We start from the raw sequence: 26,481 nt of genomic DNA on the forward strand, positions 1-26,481 counted from the left end.
GTAGACTTGACCAACTATAAAAGGATCTCTGAAAACTGCAAATTTCATTTCATTAGGTAAATTTCAGTTTTTCAATTTCAATTTTTGTATGTGGCTTATGGACGCTGAACTGCCTAAAATGGGTGAGATGTATATTTTTACCCTAAAAGTAACTTGTTTTAACTGATGGATAGTGAAATTATTCAGTAAGACAGAAAATATTAAACAACATCATATTTTGTATTGCTGTGTCTCGTATCAATAGTCATTGTTTCAGCACAAGAAAAAACAGGTTTTAAAAAGCAAACAGCAAACTCTACATATGCCCTATAAAGACCTAGCTCACTCTTTTTAACCAAAAGATTCTATGTGCTTATTTTTTTCTTGCTGTAAGCTAATGCATTCTTGTTCTTTTAGTAGTTGGAGAATCAGTGCTCAGTGGAGTTTCCAAATGTAATAACAAAGCATTTCAGCTCCAAAGTACCAGTGTTGCTAGTGTTTTGTAAATTAACTTTAACAAGTTGTAAAGATTCATGAAAGTCACCATAATCTCTGGTACCAAGACAGTTTCTGTTAATTCCTTGTGCTCATTGATGGCTCTTCTTAGCTTGTCAGATTACAGCTGGTTCGACATGCTGATCAGAACCATTAATGCAGAAGAATAAAGGATGAAAACTGAGGCACACACCAGCACAGAATCAACATAAACCACCTATATAAAATTTTTGAAGAATTATGATGTTCTTTCATGTATAGCAAACAACATATTTGGTTTACAAAATTCAACTGATTTTTTTCCCAACAAATACAATAAAACCATTCTCTCGGAAATCAATGTCTGTTTATTTTCTCTTGACAGACCACTCATCAAATTTTAGAGATATGATGCTGTAGCTCTTTTGGATTCAAGCAAAAGATAAACCAAGACAATCATCACCATCTGAAAATACAGCAAACCTCTAGATCAAACATGCAATGTGCCCCTTTAAGGCACCAATCAGAATTTTTTTTCCAATTTAAACTCTTAGGCTACATCTACATTGGCCCCTTCTCCGGAAGAGGCATGTTAATTTCCAACTTCAGAATAGGGAAATCCGCGGGGGATTTAAATATCCCCCGCGGGATTTAAATAAACATGGCCGCCGCTTTTTTTCCGGCTTGGGGAAAAGCTGGAAAAAAGCGTCTACTTTGAAGTAGGATTAAGAAATCCTCCGGAAAAGGGCTTTGTTCCGGAGGATCGCGCCAGTCTAGACGCTTTTTTCCAGCTTTTCCCCAAGCCGGAAAAAAAGCGGCGGCCATGTTTATTTAAATCCCGCGGGGGATATTTAAATCCCCCGCGGATTTCCCTATTCTGAAGTTGGAAATTAACATGCCTCTTCTGGAGAAGGGGCCAATGTAGACGTAGCCTTATAGTTCTTCTTAAATATATGTGACATTATTTTAATCCTGACACAGAAACAAGACAGAACTGATACACCCCTCGCCCCAAAATGGTGGCTACAAACATACACAAGTGGTTATTCACCCACCAGGAGGCTCATGAGGGAATGAGGAAAAAAAAGAGGAAAGATGTGTTAACCCTTAAACAGGTCCCAATATCTTTTGAATAGTGTCTTTATATTTTATAAAATTATATTATGTCCAATGCATAAATACCTATATAATATGAGAAGTCAAAAGGAGAAGCATCCAGGTAAAGAATTTGGCACAAAATGAATATACAGGAAAGTTAAAAAGGGGCTACTAGATGTTAAAACAAGAGTGACAAGGTGTGAGCTTCAAAAAGCAAATGAGAAGCAATGCTGAAATTAGATAACATATTTTGAACCCAATCTCTATCTCATTATTACATTAGAAAGACATCTAAATTACAATGGAACACATGCAGGATAGCTAGCTAGTCCTCTGTTTGCATACACCCAATGATTTTCTGACTACTTTTACTAGAACAGGTAAATGGACCAACAATGTAAGTCCTCATCAAGAGAAAGTATGAATAAGGAAGGTGATAGTAAATGGAGCTAGTTGGGTCAACACAAAGAGGAACCCACCTTCGTGACCAATAACAGATCTTGAGGATGTCTGAAAGCTAATAACTCCTGCCACATTGTCATTAGCCAGAATAACCACAGTGACAGTGTCAGAGCTAGGGAGAATACGACTCCCTCCTTCAGTCTGTGTCAGGCTGATTACAATATTTTCATTATCCTCTGGCTCGGGATCATCTAAAATGGTCAGTGTGACCACCTTTTTAGTTTCACCTGTAAGGAAAAAAATCGAAGAAAAATATGTAAGTATCAAAGCCATAACAAACAACATACTGGAGACAGAAGTTCTACATCTTGGTGGGAGGGTTAACTAAATGACCCTTCTAACACCATGATTCTGTACTTTCAAATGGGGCTTAATCAGCCTCTTTTGTAGGAACTAGTTAAAAATATATGTAAATTATGTACATCTGTATCCCTGTAACAACTACTAAACATACTATGTACATTATAACCAATAGCCTTCAAATAATTAGCTTCTTAGTTCTCAGAATACTTTAATCACTCAGTATTTGCTTGTTTTTTTAACTCCATTTAGAAAAGGGAAGAGCTGTAAAAGAAAGCAGTGTATTCTATTCTCTCTAATGAATTGAAGTTAAATAGTCTTACCAAGTCTGAGCATTTGAATAACAATCCAAATGGCATAAAAGGGTGTACACTCTTGTATGAATTGAATTTGAATATACTTAGTCATGCGTTGCACTCAACAATCCACTCATCCCACAACCCTTTCACATAGACTTGGCATCTAACTTCCAGGCTAGCCAATGAGACCAACATAACTAGCAAAGAAGTCTACACATGAATCTCTCTGGTCCAGGACTCTCTGGTCCGGCAACATCCGTGGTCCAGGATCATATTTACAAATGTTACAATTATATATATTTAAATATAGGAGACTGGATCTTTAGGCTCAAGCTGATGAACTACTAAATAGTACAATATGCTTGAAAATGTACATCTATCACACAACAGTGTATTCCAGGAGGCAAAGCCTAGCAGTTAATTAACACCTGGATTTAAAAGTCAAGAAATGTGTCTACTTAATCTAGCTCCCGCTACTTTTCTCCACTTAGAAAGGGAAAAGATGAATGTTAACGTTGCCTCACCTTCAGCAAACACCAGAATATCACCATCACCTACAAAATCCAAGTTTTGGGTAGCTGTTCCACCAATCACACTCCATTCCACTGTAACCTGACCGAGGCTGCCTTCTGTTCTGTGTATCATAAGCTGCACATTGGTCTGAGGACATTCTTCAACTTCCACGTATAGACCTTTTGCTGTTGCATTGGGACTTACACTGTAGATGACAAACACTCCAAAGGCATCTCCATTCATCATTATGACAACTGTGGAGGTATTTGGCTGTCCTATCTTTGGCTGGTTTATTAAGCTGGCTGAGGTGTTCATCAGTTCAACCTTCAAAAGGGATACAATAAACTTCTCATCCAACTCTGGCAAATTGTCAGGCAGAATGGTAACTGTGAGATTTGCAAACTGTTCCCCTTCCAATATTATGGCCCATTGACTTGTAACTGATTCATAGTCACTGCCTGCAATGGCTTGTGAATCAAAAAGAGAAGACACCTGGGTGATATTTTTCTTGTAGGTCCAGAATCCAGAGCTGTTGGTTACTGGGCTGACCCATGATGTTAGCCAAAAGCACAAAGGAAATGCAGAGGCACTAGAGAATATAAAAGCTAAACATGCATGTTCTTTTAGGCACTGAATTGCACAAGTACGTAATGGGTCACTTGCTGTTGAGACATTCACTGTAGTCCTTGACAGCTGGTCACCAATCCCTTGCACAGGAAATTCATAGTAGGACAGCATATCCTGGCCTTGCTCGATTGCAAGAGCTACCATATCAACCTCTGAAGTGCTGTAGAACACCTGCAGCTGACCAAATCTTCCCTCACTAAAAAGTGTGGTGACAAATAAGAGTGTCATGTTAACAAGTGAAGACAAGTTTTCTTAAATTTGTAGATCTTTACATTAAGAGTGACTTAAACGTAAGTTATCGGCCTTTTAAAAAATTGTTCAATGGTTTCATATAATTTAAAAACCATTCAGAATGCATCCACTTTGCATCTGCTGCTAAAATAATTTAGAGGTAGCAGGCATCTTAGAGTGTTTTACAGTATGGCTACATCTAGACTGGCATGATTTTCCGCAAATGCTTTTAACGGAAAAGTTTTGTCTACACTGGCCCTCGAGGGCTTTTGCCCGAATGAGAGCAGCATATCATTTCCGCAAGAAGCACTGATTTCAGACAATAGGAAGTCAGTGTTCTTGTGGAAATTCAAGCGGCCAGTATAGACAGCTGGCAAGTTTTTCTGCAAAAGCAACTGCCAGTTGCCTGTCTAGACGCAGCCCCTGCGTTGTGGTTAATCATAAATAGCTGCAACTATGCAGTTTACTCCACTTTCAACCTGTTAGTTCTGCTGGCTGGCAAGGGAGAGAAGCCAGAGCTATCCTGCCCTGCCCTATTCTCCTTCTATTTATTCATAGAAGTTATAGAAGTAACACTTTCTCTCCTTCCCTCATGCCTGAGTCATACTGAGCCTTGTCCTCTTTTATCCTCCATTTAGACACCTGGTAGCAAAGAATGTTCTTGACCTACATGTTTTTAGAATTAATAAGACAAATTTAAAAAGAAACATATTTGGTTAAAGATAAAAGAGCATAAGCATAGGAGTCAAAGATAATTGAGTAGATTACTGTATAATAAGGAAATCAAATCAATATTTGAGAAAGAATATAAGAAAAAGCCCATGGAGTTGAAATCTCAGTAAAAATACAGGAGGACCACAAATACTTTCATTAAAAAATTAACATTAAACATACCTTCTCTTGACAGTTATGTTTGCAAATAAACTTCTTTCCAGTGGCTCCTGAATTTGGTACAAGGCATGATGGAAACAGACTGTCCCATAAGGATTATCATTGGCTGGTATTATAATATTTGCCATGCCATCTAACCCAATAGCACCTCCATTTGAGGCCTGAGTTAACTGTACATGGATAATCTGAAATATATATAAATATATATATATATATATATATGTAGACTTTAACAACATTATGTTGTGAAATCAAGATAAATCATTTAGGACCAGCTAGATCTGAACTAGTGACTCCCATCAGTGGACAGTAATAATTTGCCCCACTAAGTTCAGTGAGACCACTCAGGCAAGGGACTGCTCATCAATTACATCCAAGTGTTTATGATACAGGCCACTGCATTTCTAAAGTGTTTTGATTTAAAGGGCTTTAGAAGTGGTAGGGGTTAAACAGAGAACTACACACATCAAAAGACTAACACAATATTATTCTGGGTGAGCAATGCATTGCAGAGCTTCAGTTGTCACTGTATCAATTTGAGTCATGTTCCTATACTCCCATCTACACACTAAAGTTTGGGGAATCCCATTTTGGGGATTCTGTCAGCTTCCCTATAGTCATCCAGCATTTCACCACAATAAGTGGAAACAGTAAAAGGTAGAGTTATTACTCAACAGTGTTGAAGCTAACATAGCTAAAACTATAGAAGATGTCTGCCATAATCATATTATCAAGGGAAATAAATAAATATTATCCCTGAAACAGAAGATACCCTGCCTAAAACAGAGTGAAGATTTCCACTCCCTGCTGCTGCTAAGTAGTACAACTGTCAGGGACAAATTTCCTGCCCATAACAAAAATTCATGGTATATGCTGCAGGGAAACTGCCTCCTCACATTGAAATCTAACAGTTTCTAGTATAAAACTAGAATTTGATTGTACTGAAAAGTTTATTTCTAAGTCTTCTGTACAGTAACCATAACTGTCTGTAAAACACGATCCCCACTAGTGGAAATCTCAACTATAACATCTCTTTGGATGTAGTCTGAACATTCATGACTGGTGAAATTTACATACATGTAGAAATTCCATTAATTGATACAGAGGACTTTTGTGCATGCAAAATGTGCATGCATTTGTTGTGTGCAAAAAGTTCCATATGGGCAAAAAGTTCCATCTCTACCCAAAGCCCCAGATCTTATTTATTACCTTTTTTATCATACTCATTGCTGCATTACACATACTATAGGCATTTTTGTAGAGCAAAAGGTTCTCTATTTTAAAAAAGGGAAGATGTTTTGAAAGAGATACTCTGAAAGAGTCTAAACATAGCCAGAGAGTCAAGAGAGAGCTTATGCTATAAAATAAATGATTAAGCGGTAAACCAGACCAGATAGAAAATTCTTTTTGCTTTTGGGGTGATGTTCAAGCCTTTGTTTTAAAAAAATTGAAACACTTATTTTTCAGGCTCATCACTAGAATAGTTAAGAAGAAACTTATAACAAAATAGTGAGTAGTCTTGTGGTATCTTGAAGGCAAACAAATTAAATAAATATAAATATAAATATAAATATAAATATAAATATAAATATAGTGAGCTTTTGTGGGCAAAACCCACTTCTTCAGATGAGATGAAGATTAAATTTGTTAGTCTCTAAAGAGCCCCAGGACTACTCATTATTTTGAAAGTTACAGACTAACACAGCTACCCCTCTGAGTCTTTCTAACAAAATAGGAAATTCTTTCAAAAGATGTTCCAAACAAACAAACAAACAAACAAACAAAAAAGTAAATTACTCAAAAAACATCTAAATTTGAAAGCACTCTATACTCGATGCAACCTTTATTAATATGTTTGAAATAATTTCTATCCCACCCTCCTAGTACACTATCTCTAGATTGATTAATGATCTATATTCATATTTAACCACTTCATCCATATTTTAACTAGATGTTTAGTTTCATTTCACCTACATATTTCAATATAATTCTAAGATGTTCCGCTAGACAGTGAATAAGGTCCAATGTTTCTCTCACTAGAAAATCAAACCTAAGAAAAATTGTATTGCTTCAGTATTCTGATTTATTCACAGATATGTCTGAAGTTCTATTGAATCTTATAGATGAAAAATACCAACAGTAAGAACCAAAGAATAAATCAATGATAAATTAGTATATCTGAAAACTGTTTTCTTTCCCCAGAATAGTATTTTCAGCTTAATTTTCCTTTGTTTTGAATAAAATCTCTCTCTTTGGAACTCATCACTATATTAAAACAGAACAAACATTTCTGGAAAGTGTCATTCCATATGGAGTCTAGAAGTTCAACTCACCTCTTGGATTTCCGGTTCATCATCAGCCAGGATCTCCAACAGCAACATCTGAAGGCCTTCCCCAGGGGCAAAAGTAACATTACCTGAGACTACATGCAAGTCTCCAGCAGCAAGCTGTCCCTTAATGGTGGCAACCCACTGAATGGTAACATTGCCGAGAGTCCCAGCATTGCGGATTATTGGCAAGTTTACCATCACCGAGTTGAACTCTGGCTCTTCCACAGTGAGTTCATTGACCTGAAACACTGAAGCACATGGTAGAGAGACTTATTTGTTCATCATTAACATTGAGGCTTAAGAAATCAAACAAATTCCTCATTAAAACTGTTTGTTCATTTTGCTGAAGCCATGTTGTACACTTTGCAGAATTAAACTATTTTTAAACTTATTTTGTTTGATATGATATTGGTGTTTGTGACATTGAGGTGCAAAGTCTACCAGCTTTGTCCATCTATGGTTCAGATAAGTGATGGATAAACTCCCACACATGACCAAGAATGTTTCACTGTATGTTTACACAGAACTGGACAAAAGGGACACTCAGCCACTTCTGATCATCCTTCCCAGTGAAAGAACAGAAACAATAAGAAGATAGCACTAATTTAAACATTTATACCCAAAATGCCCCCCCCCCCCCCCCCCACACACACACAAAAATCCATCTTTCTGTCTTTTTCTCTTTTGCAGTTACAAAAATGGAAACAAACAAACAAACAAAGGAAGGAAGGAAGAACACAAGGAAAAGTCAAAATACCAAAAAAAAAAATGAACTTTTGCCCGTTGTCTTATATCCACCCCAGATTTGCAATGAGGTGTGCTGATAAAAAAAATATGATTTCTAACATGCTGGAAATTCTGGATATTTCTTTTTGTCCTGACAGAAATAAAATTAGAAACATCAAAGTTCTTCCATAGAATTAAAAGAAATCTGTTAAATCACATTGAAACATTCCCATTTGAATTGAAATGACAAGTTTCATTTTGGCTTGGTTCTACATTAAACAGCATTCATCAAGCTATAATTAGCTTTCGCCCATTCTCTCCTCAGGGCCGGTATCCCTGGCTATATTACATTTCCTACATACACCGTGTTAGCTTAACTAAGAGTAAGACCATAGCACATCCTAGAAGATACAGTACATCTGCGACATGTCTAAACAGATTTGATAAAGAACAGAGAATAAAGACATTCAAATTACCAAAAGATCCAAATGGATCATCAGAGGCCTCAATGATAATGACTGCTTGAGTCAATGCTCCAAGCAAGGCTCCTCCTGTTGTCTGATTCAGCAGCTGCACATGAAAGGTTTCTTCAACCTCAGGATTGATATCATTAATGATATAAATTGGCACAGCTTTACTGGTTTCCCCTTCCAGTAAGACAACGTCTGATGAGGCTACACTGTAGTCTTCACCTGTGCATAGAAACACTAAGTTGTTACCTCAGGAAACATTTTAAATACACCTCCTAAATGTTGTTATTCCTATCTTGGTTGCATGCAGCAACTAATAAAACTCCTTTTTCTCCAGAACCATCAGTGCAGTACTTTTGCTTTTCTAGTGCCTCATGGAGACTGTAGTTTGGACAGTAGGGATAAATGATTGAGGCTCAGCTTTGGCAAGATGCAGATTACACTAGCAAATGGGGGAAGAATTCGGAGACAGTAGCTGGTGTTGTCCAATCCCCCACTGTTGCATGGGATATGCCCACTGTATCAAAGTAGTTTCTAGTTTGCAGTTGTGTTTGTATTGCCAACTTCTCTTGGAGTCCCAAGAGGCACTGGTGACCAGAATCACTTTTTCCCAAAAAAATTAGCTAACAGATTGCAACCATTTGCTCACTGTGAAAACACCATTCAAGCTGGCTACGTCTACACTGGCCCCTTTTCCGGAAGGGGCATGTAAATTTCACTAGTCGTCGTAGGGAAATCCGCGGGGGATTTAAATATCCCCCGCGGCATTTAAATAAAAATGTCCGCCGCTTTTTTCCGGCTTTTAAAAAAGCCGGAAAAGAGCGTCTAGACTGGCCCCGATCCTCCGGAAAAAGCGCCCTTTTCCGGAGGGTCTTATTCCTACTTCGAAGTTAGAGTCCTAGCCTTCACCACAAAAGGGTTCAAAAAAGAGCTAGATAGATTTATGGAGGTTAGGACCATCAATAGCTATTAGTCAGGATGGGTAGGAATGGTGTCCCTAGCCTCTGTTTCTCTGGGGGTGGGTGACAGGGGAGGGATCACGTGAGGATTACCTGTTGTGTTCCCTCCCTCTGGGGCATCTGGTATTGGCCACTGTCAGCAGACAAGATACCATTAGTCTGACCTGGTATGGCCATTCTTATGATCGTAATATTAGAGGGATAAATACCAGGGAGGGAGAGGAATTATTTAAGTTTAATACCAATGTGGACACAAGAACAAATGGTTATAAGCTGGCTAGTAGGAAGTTTAGACTCGAGATTAGACGAAGGTTTCTAACCATTAGAGGAGTAAAGTTCTGGAACGGCCTTCCAAGGGAAGTAGTGGGGGCAAAAGATCTATCTGGTTTCAAGATTAAACTAGATGGGTTTATGAAGGGGATGGTTTGATGAGATAACAGGATCTTGGTATCTAGTTGACCATTCATTATCAGTGGGAAATAGGTCAATGGAGGGATGATAGGAGTTACTATAGAGAACTTTCTGGGTGTCTGGCTGATGAGTCTTGCCCACATGCTCAGGGTTTAGCTGATTGCCATATTTGGGGTCGGGAAGGAATTTTCCTCCAGGGTAGATTGGCAGAGGCCCTGGAGGTTTTTCACCTTCCTCTGTAGCATGGGGTACAGATCACACCTAGAGGATCTCTGCATCTTGGGGTCTTCAAAGTATTTGAAGGCTTCAATATCTGAGATATAGGTGAGAGGATTATTCTAGGAGGGGTGGGTGAGATTTTGTGGCCTGCACTGTGCAGGGGGTCAGACTAGATGATCATAATGGTCCCTTCTGACCTTGGAGTCTATGAGTCTATGAGTCTATAATATTAAAGATTACTACAGCAGAAAAAGTAAAGAGAACATGCTTTTCTAAGGCTTTACATTGCTTGTCTTGTTCCCTTTGCTTAATAGGATTATTCATATGCATAAATGTTTGCAGGATTAAGATCCAAGTTAAACAGCTTCCATTATCTCTTTGGATTTTTCAGACATCTGGAGAGATGTACAACAGGAAAATGTGGATCTATAAAAGCCCAAAATTGGCAAGCAGATATTAATCCTGAAATTGCTTTTAACTCACTAAATTGGCTCAACCTTAAAATGACTGTACCCCTTTCATAAAACAGACGTGTATTACTGACATTCATATAAATGATATATCCCTTAATAGTTTCTTTAATAATGGCTAACAACTAAAATATTTATTTCTGCTGGAATACAGCAAATGGCCCACATTGTTTACTTTAGTAGCAAATGAGTATAGTAAACTTCTCATTACTACTGCTGGATTTTCCTTGCTAGAGTGTATTTGATTGCAAACTTGACACAGTATAATAATCTTTTCTTACCAGGTATTGCAGTTATTGGCACAGCTTTAAACTTCACAGAAACATCTGAAAATATTCCCCCAGTTCTGGTCACATTGATGATTGGTCCAAAGTAGTTTTCAGCAACTCGCACAGATGGAGCAGAGAGCTGAAGTGTTCCAAAAGCATCATCATTAGCACTGATAATTATATGAGCTATTGTATTACCCTTGGGTCCAAGGCGAGGAGAATTCACAACTGAAATACAACAGAAACTTGGTGAGAGATAGTCTGGGATCCTTGTCTTGTAAATACCAAAGTTCTCAGTGACTTAATTGGGTTTCATGGAATCTAAATCAGTTACCACCAGTCTTCAACAACACGGCTGCGTCTATACTGACAAGTTTTTCCACAAAAGCAGATGTTTTTGTGGAAAAACTTGCCAGCTGTCTACACTGGCTGCTTGAATTTCCACAAGAACACTGACGATCTCATGTAAGATTGTCAGTGTTCTTGAGGAAATACTATGCTGCTCCCGTTCAGGCAAAAGCCCTCTTGTGCAAATGCTTTTGCACAAGAGGGCCAGTGTAGACAATGCAGTATTGTTTTGCGCAAAAAAGCCCTGATCGCGAAAATGGCGATCCGGACTTTCTTGCGCAAAAGCGCGTCCAGTTTGGCACAGATGCTTTTCCGCCAAAAGTGCTTTTGCGGAAAAGCGTCCATGCCAATCTAGACGCTCTTTTCCGCAAATGCTTTTAACGGAAAAACTTTTCCGTTAAAAGCATTTGCGGAAAATCATGTCAGTCTAGATGTAGCCCACAGGTTTAGAGAAAGTTTCATAGCTGGACAGAGTATACACTTCACAGCCTCACCAATAGAAATCTTGTTCACTGAAATTGTTCACTGAAATTACAAATAACATTTCTGAACCTCAGAGTATGGTATCTTACTGCATGAGTTTTCTATCACAGCTTCAGAAGTGGTATACATGAAAAAAGGTGAGACTGTGCCAAATCATTAGTTATTAATTCATTTCTCTATAGGGTCTGTAGAAATCACACTACAGTCTCAATTAGAGTATTATTTCTTCAGTTCCTATGGTGAAATATACATGACAGTTCACTCTTTCCACTAAGATATATTTGAAGCATCCCTGATTATCAAGAATGAGTAGGAGAGTTAATTAGACAATCTATGAAACTCTGAGATGCAAATGAGTCTATAGTCCCCCAAATATCACTCAATAGCTGACTAGCATGCATTTTCTGTATAAAAAAACATGCTAAAGTTCATGAAGTAGCAAAGTATAAAGTTAACATGCAATAAAATCTCTAATCAGTCATTTCACTATGCTATGCATCTCAAAAATAATGAGACTGATTTAACAGAACCTTGTGCTCACGGCAAACCTTGCAGTTTTCATGGCTAGAGAGGCCATGTGTTAAAATATGTGTTAAAATAACACAAAAGAGACAAGAAATACAATCGTATTATTTTCAGAGATATACTGACAAAGGAAAATACACTGACAGAACACCAAACACAGCACATAGAGGTCTTTAATGCATTTTGGGATAGTAAATACACTACAATTTGATCAGTTACATTTTACTGATGTTACCAAGCCTCTAAAATGCATACAATTATTGAGTAAACCACTTACTTGGCCTATTCTGCACTCTTTCCACCAAAGTAATGTTGAATAGCTCCACAAACACAGATTCTGATTTCTCTGGATCCTTATCATCTAAAATAGGAAGAGTTATGCTAGCCTCGCTTTTATTGGCTTTGAAGATCACAAATCCAGAAATGGGTATATAGTCTCTTTCCTGTGTGGCTCTGGCAATATTTGATTTCAGATAAGGTGACTTTTCATCATCACCCACAGTTCTGTATGTTACCATGACTGTACCCATGAGACCATTTAATCGTTCTATTGTTAGGGTGATGTTTTTGGTTTCTTCCTCAACTTCGATTGGTCTGTTTTTCTCCGAAAAGACAAAAAGTCCATGTGGATCATCATTAGCTAGCACAGTTAATGTAGCATTAGAATGACTTCCAAGACGACCACTGGAAACATTGATGATCAAAACAGAAAACATTTTATCGAGTTCAGGATACTCATCAGGTGAAACTTGCAAGGTTATATTTACACTTCTTTGCCCAACATCAAAAGTTACATTGCCACAGGTAGAAATCAGATCTTCGGTATGATCACAGACTATGATCCAATGCAAAGTGACACAGGACAAGGCCCCCTGACTTCTGACAACCTAAAGTGCAAAATATGAAAATGTAAATACTTTTTTGTAGTATAAAAGTAGAAAAAAGCAAAATCCCATACTCGGTCTATTGAAAGAGTTGCAAAACTGGGACATGATGGGTTAAATATGAACACCTAATGGAAATCTATAACCATTACTGCCTCAGCTAGGCTGCATTTCCCATCTTCTCTATTTCTCACCCCCCTTTTAAAATTTACATAAGAAAATAATGTAGTCCATCAACAATTTTGTTTCTTTAATATGCGAATAGTATAATAGAACCTCAGAGCTAAAAACACCAGTGTTACCATCCGACTGGAAAACGCACTTCATTTGGAATCAGGATTATACAATCAGGCAGCAAGCAGCAGAGAAAGACACACACACAAGCAAATACAGTACAGTATTGTATTAAACATAAACTACACAAAAATAAAGGGAAAGTTTAAAAAATTACAAAGTCAGAAAACTGTTTCTGTGCTTATTTCATTTAAATTAGGGTGGTTAAAAGCAAAATTTTTCTTCTGCATAGTAAAGTTTCAAAGCTGTACTAAGTCCAAGTTCAATGGTAAACTTTTCAAAGAACAATCAAAGTTTTGTTCAGAATTATGAACATTTCAGTATTATGAACAACCTGCATTTCTGAGGTGTTCATAAGTCTGAGGCTTAACAAACTTTCAGATAGCAGATGAAATTTTATTTTTAAAATATCTGTTAACTGATATATTATTACATTATACTTGGATTATTATAGACATTATACTTGCTGGATTATAAATTTGACTTCATAAATTAGAGACAGTTTATTAACTAAGTTTTGTGAAAAGGACATACAGTTTGTTCAAGTTAGAATCACATGTCCACAACTCTGTGATAAAGGATCACTGAAACCTTAGTGAAGGAAATAATAGAAGAGGATTGTGTAGCAACAGATGAAAAGCAAAGTATAGTGACCTGAAGCACAATTACACTGTCTCCATCTTCAGGTTCCGTCCCATTGACCGAGAGTGACTCAGCGCTGAACTCAAACACACCATGAGCATCATCAGAGGCATCTATGGTCACTATGATGTGGGATGCTATTCCCAGGTTGGCTATAAGTACAAATTCCAAAAAAGCTGACTTAGTTTTTCCACTATCTTTAGTTACACAAAATCAAAAGCTAAAAGAACAACAAATAAAATATTTTCTGCATGAATGCTTCGCTAAACTCTGTAGTGAAGCAGTTTTTGCTCACAGTTTTTGCCCAGTTTTATAACTACTCCTTTAACAAATCAAGATTAGTGGTCATGGTTTTATTTTTCTACTACATTATAAAGGCAAAGAATGGATTTGTCAGTCAATTAGGAGATTTAGACACAAAACCCAGTAAAATTAACCGAGTAGTATTTAAATCATCTAGTTATCTTTGAAATTTTTATATAAAGTTTGTGTGCGCGCATACTCATAAAAATTTTCTTGCTATTTCTTGGATGACAAATTTTACAAAGAAACTATTCTGGATCTAAAATTAAGGATACTATCAGGACCCAGTTACAAAACTGTGTGTATAAAATCAAACAACTAACTTGTCCCATAAAGTAGCCGTGTTAGTCTGCATTGGATAATGGATCTTATGAAGTGGTGTTTAACTACAAAAGCCTATGCCCAAATAAAGTGGCTAGCCTTTAAAAGTGACACAGGATTCCACATTGTTTTTACAGCTAACTTGCACACAGTTATGGCCATTGTGCACAGAACTCATATCTAAACAAGCAAATGGCCATTTTCACATCTAACTGGCCATATGTGTGCACTAATGATCTCCTGTGAATGGCTACTTATGACAGCTGCATGTGCAAGTTGAACATGCAATTAATACACAAAATGATGTTTGAATACTGAAAAAATCATTCCCTTATTGGCTTGAATAGGAACGTTCAAAAAGTGATGTTAAAAACACACATTAATATGGAATTATCATCTTCAATTTCAATATTGCAGTGCTGGCCACCCATTGTGCTGGATGCTTCAGTTGACAAGAAAGAACACACACATCCTGAGGTACAAAGTGACAAAAAAGTACTCAGAAAATGTAATGTAACTGAGAACCAAAGTCCCAGAGTTCTGAAGCATAGTTAATGATAAGAGCGTACAAGAACAGTTAGGGGAAGATGTTATCACAGAGGGATTTGGGAGACAAGGGGGGGTAAGAATGAGAACTGTGATACTGTACAAAGCCAGTACTTATAGCATCTGAGAAACTCTTTCATAAGCATGGAAAGTAAAAATTCTAAGTGCAACAGATATTTATTAAGTGAGTGTATACATATATAAACACACACTCATGCGCTTCTTTAAATATATATGTAGTGGGGAGGGGTGGAATGAAAACCAGAAATGAATAATGTGGTTTTCACTTTTGTTCTGAATAAGTTGAGTATAGTTTGGGTGCTTCTTTAAACTTCTTGGCTATGTCTACACTGGCATGAATTTCCGAAAATGCTTTTAACGGAAACGTTTTCCATTAAAAGCATTTTCGGAAAAGCGTGTCTAGATTGGCAGGATGCTTTTCCACAAAAGCACTTTTTGCGGAAAAGCGTCCGTGGCTAATCTAGACGCGGTTTTCTGCAAAAAAGCCCCGATCGCCTTTTTCACGATCGGGGCTTTTTTGCGGAAAACAGTACTATGCTGTTTACACTGGCCCTTTTGCGCAAAAGTCTTTCGGAAAAAGACTTTTGCCCGAACGGGAGCAGCATAGTTTTTTCCGGAAAAGCACTGATGATTTTACATGAGATCGTCAGTGCTTTTCCGGAAATTCAAGCGGCCAGTGTAGACAGCTGGCAAGTTTTTCCAGAAAAGCAGATGATTTTCCGGAAAAACTTGCCATTCTAGACACAGCCCTTGGGTCTGCATAACAGGATGGGAAAGGTCACACAAACAAGTGGTCTCCCAAAATTTTTAGCTATTTCAACTTCTAGACTGGCTGGAAATTCTACAAGAATACACTCTATTTGCCTATTGTCTTTCTACGCTTCTGCTTCTGGTGTGAACAAGGCAACACAGACATACTTATACATTAAAAAATAATGGGAGGAAAGCAATCAAAACTTTCCCCATCTTCAAACAAACCAAAAAAATATATTTTTAGGTCTGGTTTCATTTTATGATTTAAATTAATCCTTTTTTGCAATGTCTGAACATAATTCATGTGAGGCATGAGTCAAAATATCAGATCGGGATAACTTTTTAATTACCTGCATTTTAACGAATTTTTCGTATATTTTGCTTGTAGAGCAAATGCAGCAATATACCTAAATCAATTTCCGAAACAACATTTATAAAGGAACAAAACAAAGGGCTTAAAAAGGGATTTGGATGCAACCTTAACTGTTCAGAAACTACTACTTTCTACAGAATAATGGCATTGGCTGTCTTAGAACTATTCTGCTTATGCTGAAATGCAGAAGGAGGGAGACAGAGATAATTCAGTTATAACCAATCCAAGTAAGTGAGTTATACTAGGAATAAGAAATCACAGAACTAGGATGAGAAATTTCAGTAATCAATTACTAGGCAAAGGATAGATTATAATACTTACCATATTGATGGATAGCAGGAAGGAAGAATTCCAAGTCCCCGTCACCACTACCACTGCCATCATTTCTAAAGAGTTCAGCAACTTCAAGAGGGCACACAGAGACACACAATACACATATATACATTTATAACACAGAGAAGACAGTTCTCTGATCAAAGCCAGAAATAGCACACAGAGACATTAATTTTATTTATTTAAAATTATCATACTGAAGATAACAATGAGAAAATCAATTTTGAAAATTAGCCATGAGGGATCTGACGATTGATAATAAGAGCTACAGTGGTGCCCAGTATTTTAGTTGTCATAGCATGAAAGAAGTCTGTAAGACAAACAAAAAGGAGATCTACAAACTGTAGTGTAGGTTTGTAAAAGGGAGCTAAGAAGAAGAATTAAAACTGAATACAATTAATGAGGACATGACTGAGTTTCCTCAGAGAATATGTTCATGTTTGTTCTGCTGTTAAAGGGAAAAAACAGAAATTCTAAGGGAAAATCTACAGATTTTCCTCAGAAAGTTAAGGAAATGTCCAGGATGTTCTTCAGAATTTATAGAGTTTCTTTGGATAGAGGCAACTTTGACCGTATGCACTCAGAGATATTAGAGGAGCAACAAAGAAGTTTGTATAGGTTGAACATCCCTGGACCAGCACACTCGGAATCTGACTGATTCCAGATGAGTAATTTGACAGACCGGGGGAGAGGGGATCGTTTCTGGTCCCCCTGCCACTGCTATCCCAGTGGGCTCTCTCCTCTCGCTGGCCTTGCTGCCCTACTGGGCAGCCCAGTTACCTCCTCTGTGCACTGGGCTCCTGCTGTCAAACCCATCTCCTACTACTACTACGCCAGACAGCCCACTGCCTCTGTTCACCGAGCTCCCACTGCCATGCCAGGCAGCCCTACCGCCTGTGAGTGCACCAGGCTCTTGCTGCAGCACCCGGCAGCCCCGCTACCTTCACGCACCAGGCTCTCAGTGCCGCACTGTGCAGCCCCACTGCCTCCGTGTGCCAGGTTCCCATTGCAAAGCCTGGCTTCTGCTCCTGCTCCGGACAGCCCAGCAGCCTCTGGGCTCCTGCAACCCTGCTAGGAAACCCCACTGCTCTGCATGGGACTCCCACTGCCCTGCCAGGAAGCCCTACTGCCCTAACCAGTTTGCAGGGCTCCCTGGCACTAGCCCTCCACCGGGACTCTCTGGTCCTGGAACATTGATGGTGATTGGACCCCGGATGTTACTGGACCAGAGAATTTCAACCTCTACTAGAAGGTGTTGCTCTATTGGAGCTTTAAACTAAGGTTAGCAGAAAATCATTTGTCAATCAGAGCATAATGGCATCTGAACTACAACTCCCAAAGCACTGAGCATCATTTCAACCACATTTTTTTTGTTTTTGATTAGGGCTGTAAAGCACTTACAAAAATCAATCATAATTAATAGCACTGTTAAGTAGTAACAGAATATCATTTATTTAAATATATTTTACTTTCTACATTTTGGAATATATTGTTTTTAATTACAACACAGAATATAAAATGTAGAGTGCTCACTTTATATTTGATAACAAAAACTTGCATTGTAAAAAACAAAAGTAGTGTTTTTAATTCACCTCATACCAGTACTGCAGTACTATCTGTTTATCATGAAAGCAGAATTTACAAATGTAGAATTATATACAAAAAATAATTGCACTAAAAAAATAAAACAATGTAAAACTTTAGAGCTTATAAATCTACTTATTCAGGCAATCACTCAGACAAACAAGTATGGTTGCAATTTGCAGGAGATAATGCTCTTGTAAAACTTCTGAAAGCACCAGAAAGTTTTTGGATGGCATTTCAGATTATTAACCTTTAGGTTGAGTGCTATAGCTTTTTTTAGAAATCTCACATTGGTAGCATTTTTGCACTCTCTCAAATCTGTTGTGAAAGTGTTCTTAAAACAAACATGCACTAGACTAGACCATCATCCAAGACTATTATAAACATTAAATATATGGCAGAATGCAGTCAAAACAGAAGATATACAATTCTCCCCCAAATCACAAATTTAATTAATACATCGTTTTTTAATGAGCATCATCAGCATGTGGAAGTAACTTCTCTGGAATAAAGGCCAAAGTATGAAGAGGCATATGAATGTTTAGCATATCTGGTATATAAATACCTAGCATCAGCAGCTAAAGAAGTGCCATGCAAAACACCTGGTCTTATTTTCAGGTGACACTGTAAATAAGAATAGGGCAGCAGCATCTTCCATAAATGTAAACAAATGTGTTTGTCTTAGTGACTGGCTGAAAGGAAGTAGGATTGAGTAAACTTACAGGATGTAAAGTTTTACATTGTTTTCTTTAGGAGTTGAATTATGTAAAAAAAACCTACATCTGTAATTTGTATTTTCACAATAAGGAGATTGTACTACAGTATTTACTTGCATAAGGTGAACTGAAAAGTATTATTTATTTTGTTCTTTATTTGTAATAAAAAGAATACAGGGAGCACTGTATACTTTGAATTCTGTGTTGTAATTTCAATCAATATAATTGAAATGATAGAAAAACACACAAAATATTTAATACATTTCACTTCGCAATCACAATTGTTTTAGTTAATCATATAAGTTAACTGTGATTAGTCAACAGCCCTGGTTTTGACTGAACGTTTCATAATTTTGCATTTCTGTGTTAGAAATGGAGGTCTGCGGGTGCTCTGGGTGCATCAGGTGGAGACATACAGGAACTTGGAATTCATTTGAGTAATTCCCTCCTACTACAAGTTTCCCTGAGCTTCTCACAGGTCCTTCAGTATATCGAACAACTGTCCATCAAGTAGCTAGACCAGCAGAGCCCCTTAATCCAACCACATAGCCTTTACTACTATAAACAATTTGAATAAACTCTGGGCCAAATTAATCACATGTAATTTCCCTAACTTCAAGTAAGTGATGGAAGGAATTAATTTGTCTCTGTTTGGTTAACGTTATTTTAAATATATTTTTAAACTGCTGAACTGAGATGGATTAATTTTCAGGCACCTATTAATATTTTTGTACTGTTCTAATTCCTATTATCAAGAAAAATATTGTATTGAAAGAAAATAAATGGCAGTTATTTAGGTGACCTGATGCACAGCAACCATCCAGTTGCTTAACACAATTCAACCAAGAAAAGTTTCTTCAAGGCATGGCTGTTTCCTGCAATGATTAATGAATTAATCAAAGATTTTCTAAAAAAAGATTAAACATAAATCTCTCTTTTTAAAAAAAAAATATTACCAACCAGGGAAGATTAACCTTTTGAGCAGGTTGTAAGTATTATAAGCCCTCAGCATCCAAAATAGGGTGTGCATATTGATGCAACAAGTTGATGTGTGTGACTCTTACCTCCTCCCTCTGGGTTCAGTAGCTCAACCTTGAAAGCTTTTTCCAGTTCAGGGATAGAATTATCTGTGATGTTAACAGTAATATACTTGTATCTTTCTCCTGGCTGAAATTCCAAGATGCCAGCAATACTCTGAAATATAAAAGGTTCTTTACACTTTTGTTCAAGTCTATTCATTATAAACTTCTTATAGCAAGAAAGACTTCCATTCTGCTACTGAAAAGTTTTACTATTTATACAACCAATTATATTTTTCCTCTCTGTCCACATCTTAAAGTTGCACCAAAAAGTGTCTTGCCCCTTCAATACAAAAATGAGTTAGACTCATATTCATGGTCGAGGGCACCTAACTAGATTTGGTTTTGTTCAAATCAGTCAAGTCAATCCAGACACAGTCACATATATTGGGTTTTCACATGGGAACATTACCTGTGTAAACTAAAGTTGGGCAAAATGCAGTTTCTGCTAACTTGAAACTATTTGCAAATTTGTCTCAAGAACATGAAACTGTTTCAACAAAACCAAAAACTGAAATGTTTCACAAGTGCCAAAATGAAAAGCTTTGTTTCAACATGACTCAATTTTTCATTTCAATTTCAAGCATTTTAACAAAAGCAAAAAATGACAGCTCAAGAAAGAGAAAAATGTAGTGGTACTGCCTTTCTTTTAACTTTAAATCTACTGATTAGAGCACATAGTTGTGAAGTAGACGATCTGGGTTCATTCTTCCCAGTCCCCACCCGTTGTGGAGAATAGATCTGAACTTAGGTTCAGGAAAGTGCAGGAAAGTGCAGTAGCCAGTGGGTGCTGGTATATTATAGTATAAGTCTCTTTATCTATAAATAACAAAACAAGCATTGGATCAGGGTCTTGAACTTGGGTTTCCCACCTCCTGTATAAATGTTCTAACAGGCTATAGAATGACAGCTTTAGCGTAACTGCAGAGCAAATACGTTCCGTGAGCATCACTGGGTTTGTATGCCTCCACTAAGTACATATAGAAGGAGGTGCAGGGTCCAGGGGGAGTACAGGATCTGGGAGGGGATATGGATGCAGGAGAGGATTCTGACCTTCAGGAAGGATTGTGGAGGTGGTGTATGTGGTGGGAGAAGATTGTGACCTGGAACAGGTGTGCAGAGGTTTTGGAGGGGGGGAGAGGGAATGGGGTGCCGGGTGCAGGCTCTGACCATGATGTGCTTACTTTAGGCAGCTCCTGGCCAGCAGCCCAGTAGGACACTAAAGCTGGCTCCCTGCTGGCCGTGCCACAGAACACTGCTCAAAGCAGCCAGCTGTGGGGACCATGTGCTCTCTGTGCCGCATGCCGTTTGGGGGGTCCTCCATACACTGCCTGTGCCACAGCACGGTCAATGGGAGCTGCGAGACTCTGCTGGGGATGCGGGGCTACACAAAGCTCCCAACCCTGGGACACATGACAAGTGGAGAGCACATGGCCCCCACAGCTGGCTGTGTTGTGTGGCATGAAAGGGAGCCTGCTCAAGATACCCACTTGGCCACATGATGGATCTGGTGGTTTTGTGGGCCAGATCAGCCTGTGTCATATTTTTCCTGCCCCTGCCTTAGAGTGCCACTCAATTATTCCCAAACAGCACATTCATCTGCTCCATAAGGATAACTCAAATATATGTTAGTCTCACATTTATTATTCCTAGGCCTGAAGGCACTGAGTACATCCTGAAGGCAATTAGCCTCTATACAACATAACCAACATTCATTTTGGTGAAATACACACTAAGGATGTTAAGGACTAATCAACTATTGGATAAACAAATGTTTATCGGATAGTCGAGTCAACTAGTTGATTCCCCCCACACTTTGCTGCCTCTATCAGATAGAAGTAGCAAAGGGAGGGGGGAAGAAGGAGTACTTCAAAGTGGCAGCACCACACAGTGCCCATACCCCGGGCTCCATGTGGCACCGCCCCTTTGAAACACCGCCTCAGTGATTCAAAGTGGCAGTGCCGCACAGAGCTGACCTGGGCTCCATTCACTGCTGCCCCTTTGAAACACTGCGGCAGCATTTCAAAGGGGCAATGCCGCAAAGGGCCTGGGATCAGCTGTGCGGCACTGCTTCTTTGAAATGCCACTGCAGAGTTTCAAAGAAGCAGCATCATGTGAAGCCCAGGATCAGCTGGGGACTCCCTAGCTGACCCTGGGCTCCCTGCAACATTTCCGCAGAACCCAGAGTCAGCTCCATGCAGGCGCTTCCTGCTGGTGATTCTTGTACATTTCAAGACTGGCATGCTGTACGCAGCCCAGGGCCAGCAGGAAGTCCCACTGACTCTGGGCTCCATGCAGGTGTTTCCAATTTGAAATGCACAAGAAACTAGTACATTTCAAAGCAGAAGCTCCGGCATGGAGCCTGGAGTCAGCGGGACTTCCTGCTGGCCCCGAGCACACCGAGCTCCAATTTGGAAATGCACAAGAGCCCCCACTGGCGGCTCTTGTGCATTTCAAAGGAGGAATGCAGAAGTACTGATCGACTAGTTGAGTAGTCGATGGAAATTCCATCCATTACCTGACTAGTAAATTAATTGTTATTTAACATCCTTAATACACACCCCATTGATCGAAGACAAGTCACAGAATCAGAGAGTTTGAGGAAAAGTTCCAGGAAAATCAAAGCTCCATATACAAGAAACAAATTAATGACGATGTGACCATGATAACACCACAATATCTGTTGCTGTTTTTTGTACAAAACATGCTATAAGTTGAGCATTCACAATGTTCATGATGTGACCAATGAGAGAACTGTGAAGTGATTTGTTTTGTAAGACCTTCTGAACATTGAACAAAAAGAAAATTGGGGAAAAAATATCTGACACACACAGGTCTATCTGAATTCTCAAATAAGCATCAGTCATCTATTTCAGACTGTGCCACTTACCTGATAGTCTTCAGGACTGAACGCTGTCAGTGACACTGTTTTGTATTGCACCATAACGGATCCAAGAAGGCCCTGTGCACGAACTACCAGTAATCTAATACATCCAATTTCCTCCTTAACAGTAATATGGGGCACTGTGGTTGCCGGGAGAATCATTTTATCATTGGGCAAAGGCGGCAACCCTACAGAGAACTGCAGCAAACCTGAGGAATGCAAGAAACAACAATTTACATTTATACATGCACTTAGAAAAATTGTTCTATCATTTGTTTTAAGAGATATTATTATTATACTGGTCTGAAATTAAACATCTGAATGTTTAAACATGGGCTCCAATCATGCAATTTTAAGCATCTCTCTCCATTGACAAAAATATGCAATATAGACAAGTAAATCTTGACAAAATAACTGTGCTCAACGTAAATAGAATGTATTCAGCTCCTCCCAGAAGCAACACTGTATATCACAAAGTTTGCTCTGAACAACAGTAATTTACTTACTCGGGCAATTTCCTCAACAAACTGCTACACTGTTATGTTCTAGCAAAATAATTTCTCAGTCCTTCAAGACACTCTACAAATATGGACATTGCTGAGCAAGGTTTGTCGTCATCAATCCACCTGCTTAATATTAACTAATCTTTTCAGCACTGCTAACTTCATCTGCTGAATGCAACTTTACAATTTTATGTGTACAAGCATTAGGTTAAATCCTCAGCTGTGTAGGAGTTCAGAAGGGATGCGGCAAAAATGACTAATCCACCTTCTCTCCAATTGTGGGATGGCAGGGAGCTAAACTGGCACTGAGGCTAGTCAAAACAGCTCAAGTGCAACTCTAATTTGGATCAGATTCTAACGTCTCTGTGGGGGCCAGTAAGCCAGGGAGGCCCACTGAAGTATAATGTGTTCTGACCATATACACCTCATCCCCTATACAGGAAAGAGAGCTGACATGGCTTTAAAAGGAATCAACTACACAGGCTGAGGACTCGACCATTCAAAAGAATCCTAAGTTGCCTGTATATAGTATCGGATAGTTTCCATGTTCCATTGGAGTGGACATGGCCCACTGTTTAAAAACATTCCATTTGGCTACATAAATAATGAATTATTGCTTTGGTAAGAGACCAATTTGACAAAGACACACTGTGTCCTCATCTGTCAAGGTTAAGCAACTTCTTCATTTGTTGAGACTAAAGCCCACAAAACTATTTGAAACAAAAAATGTAATTTTCACCACTGTTACCATATGGATGGTCACTGGCTTTGATGCTGATATCAGTAGTTTCCATCTCTGGATCTATGCTTGCTCCACTGGTTGGAGTTGAGCCTAGTTTTTCATCTCCAGAAACTGCAGACACTAATGTTATACGAAAATATTCATTAAGCTCAGGAATGTCATCATCAAGAACATGCAAGTTTAAGACCTAAAGGAGGAAGAATCAACCCAGAAGTTAAACAAATATACTAGGATACCAAGGGTCAAAATTGCATTACAATGAGATTTTTGCTAACTGTTATTCAAAATTGTACTGGATGCTTAAATTTATCTAGTTTTATCTTCTATGGAAGCTTTTAAAAAGATGTATACAATATTCACGATGTTTAGGTAAATCAACCTAATATTTTATAGTAAAACTCTTACAATAATTGCATACAAAAAAGACACAAGCATTTCAGAAATAATATAGGGCACAATTTTTAGAAGTGACCACCTGACTTGGTACCTTAAATTCTATTTTCAAAAATAACTTCTTATTTAAATACTTCTTTTAAAAAATCTGGTGCTCCCATTAGGCATATTTGAAAATGTCACCAATATTTTACAGGCAGATCAACAGCAGTCATCAGATTGACTGTATAGGATTTAATTATTTAAAAATATCACAAGAAGCTGGTTTCTATGTGCATATACTTATATGGCTTTACAATTTTGTCATTTCCTTTTTATTCTGGGGGGGGGGGGGTAGGGAGACAGATTAAAATACTCAGAAACCAAGCAAACAGATATTTATTCTGATATTTTAAAATAACTAATTTATTTTGTGCACACTGAAAGTAAATGCTTGACAGATCCCAACATCTCCAAGAAGCTACAGTTCACATTAGATATAGTGATTAATGGATCAATATCTTATATCTGCTAGCTCAATTTAAATCCAGTTCAGACTACAAGCAAACCAGGTTGCTGCAACAACATTACATTTGGGATTGCAGTTCACTAACAAAATAGACCCACAACAACACAACAGAGATTTGCACAATTACTGCATATTACTGTTCATAAATTATTGGAATTACTTCAAATTTCTATATTGTACAAAGTGTCTCGACAATGAATGAAATAGAATAGAAAGGGATCTGAATAGTGCCATAATGGTTTCAGATATTACAATCTGAGGGCCAAATTCTACCTTTGGTTACGTAAGCTATTTACTTAGTGGAGTTTTGGTTCAGGTCCTAACAACTGCACTATGTCTTTAAGCGATGGAGACTGTATGGCTGGCTGAATGGAAGGAACAGTGCATTATGACTTGGGATGGGTGGAAAAAAGAAAAACTGCTATAAAAAGGGAATGAGGGGCCATCCTGGTGACACTGACTCATTCCCCTGGGAACTGAATGGGTGAACAGCTCTAAAAGGAGTACCCTTGTGCATGAAGCCCCCTTTTACATGAAACAGGCTGAGGCAGCACTTACCCTGTCTCCTCCTTAGTTGGTAAAATACCAGACTTGGTCAAGAGCTAAGGTGGGCATTGCTCCTAGCCTCCCATTCTTTAGGGGAGGGGGGGACAAAGAACATTTTCCCTTACCACCAAATTGATCTATGTGGAGTTGGAAGTTTTTTGCCTCCATGGATTCAAGGGCTGTAGGCTGCATGATGCAGCTCATTATGTATGTGTGGGGTAGAGGTCCAGTGGGTACATCATAAAGAAGGTACACAGGACAAATGGCTTGGGAAAGGACTTTAAAAAAAAAGATGTGTTCATTAAAGAAATGGGAGCACTTATGATTGGTATGGCAGAGAACCAATCCCCTTTCCTGACAGCTCACTTTAAACCTCCTTGAGGGGCGGTGTAGAAGGAAGGTCCCAGCAATAGACTGGCTTAGTGGACCTGTATGGAAAAAGATGGGGAGCTAGCCAGAAGTATCCTGAGCAATTATGGAATAGACATGGAGTTACCTGTACTGTGCACTTTCATCTGCCAGCTAGTCCCAGATATCCAGTAATAAAGTTTCAGCCTAATTAAAACCACATCAAATGTCTCCTGTCCTTTTGGTACAGCCAGACAAAGAAAGTATCAGAGGGGTAGCCGTGTTAGTCTGAATCTGCAAAAGCGACGAGGAGTCCTGTGGCACCTTATAGACTAACTGAAGTGTAGGAGCATAAGCTTTCGTGGGCAAAGACCCACTTCGTCAGATGCATGTAGACTACATGCATCTGACAAAGTGGGTCTTTGCCCACGAAAGCTTATGCTCCTACACTTCAGTTAGTCTATAAGGTGCCACAGGACTCCTCGTCGCTTTTGCAGACAAAGAAAGTCACCATAGCTTATTTCCATTGGCTTCAATGGGTCTGGCTCAGTCCCTTACACAGACTTCATTAACCACAATGAGTCCTGTATCACCTTAAAGACTAACAGATATATCTGGACATAA

The 26,481-nt window shown here is 38.5% G+C and overlaps 1 protein-coding gene across 1 annotated transcript in view; it reads right to left on the reverse strand.

Annotated features, from left to right (window-relative positions):
• Positions 1–26,481, reverse strand: part of ADGRV1 (adhesion G protein-coupled receptor V1) — a 393,877-nt gene that overhangs the window by 297,171 nt on the left and 70,225 nt on the right. Inside the window, exons 24-35 of the mRNA XM_089779321.1 lie at positions 24,069–24,249; positions 22,824–23,026; positions 19,919–20,048; positions 16,543–16,623; positions 13,917–14,056; positions 12,362–12,971; positions 10,741–10,956; positions 8,407–8,622; positions 7,208–7,452; positions 4,878–5,059; positions 3,137–3,948; positions 2,031–2,240 (exon numbers count right to left, since the gene is read on the reverse strand). Coding sequence (XP_089635447.1) covers positions 2,031–2,240; positions 3,137–3,948; positions 4,878–5,059; positions 7,208–7,452; positions 8,407–8,622; positions 10,741–10,956; positions 12,362–12,971; positions 13,917–14,056; positions 16,543–16,623; positions 19,919–20,048; positions 22,824–23,026; positions 24,069–24,249 — 3,226 coding nt within the window. The remainder of the gene's footprint in view (positions 1–2,030; positions 2,241–3,136; positions 3,949–4,877; positions 5,060–7,207; positions 7,453–8,406; positions 8,623–10,740; positions 10,957–12,361; positions 12,972–13,916; positions 14,057–16,542; positions 16,624–19,918; positions 20,049–22,823; positions 23,027–24,068; positions 24,250–26,481) is intronic.

This window comes from Pelodiscus sinensis, chromosome 6, assembly GCF_052426305.1.
Source record: "Pelodiscus sinensis isolate ZL-2025 chromosome 6, ASM5242630v1, whole genome shotgun sequence".
Taxonomy (NCBI): Eukaryota; Metazoa; Chordata; order Testudines; family Trionychidae; genus Pelodiscus; species Pelodiscus sinensis.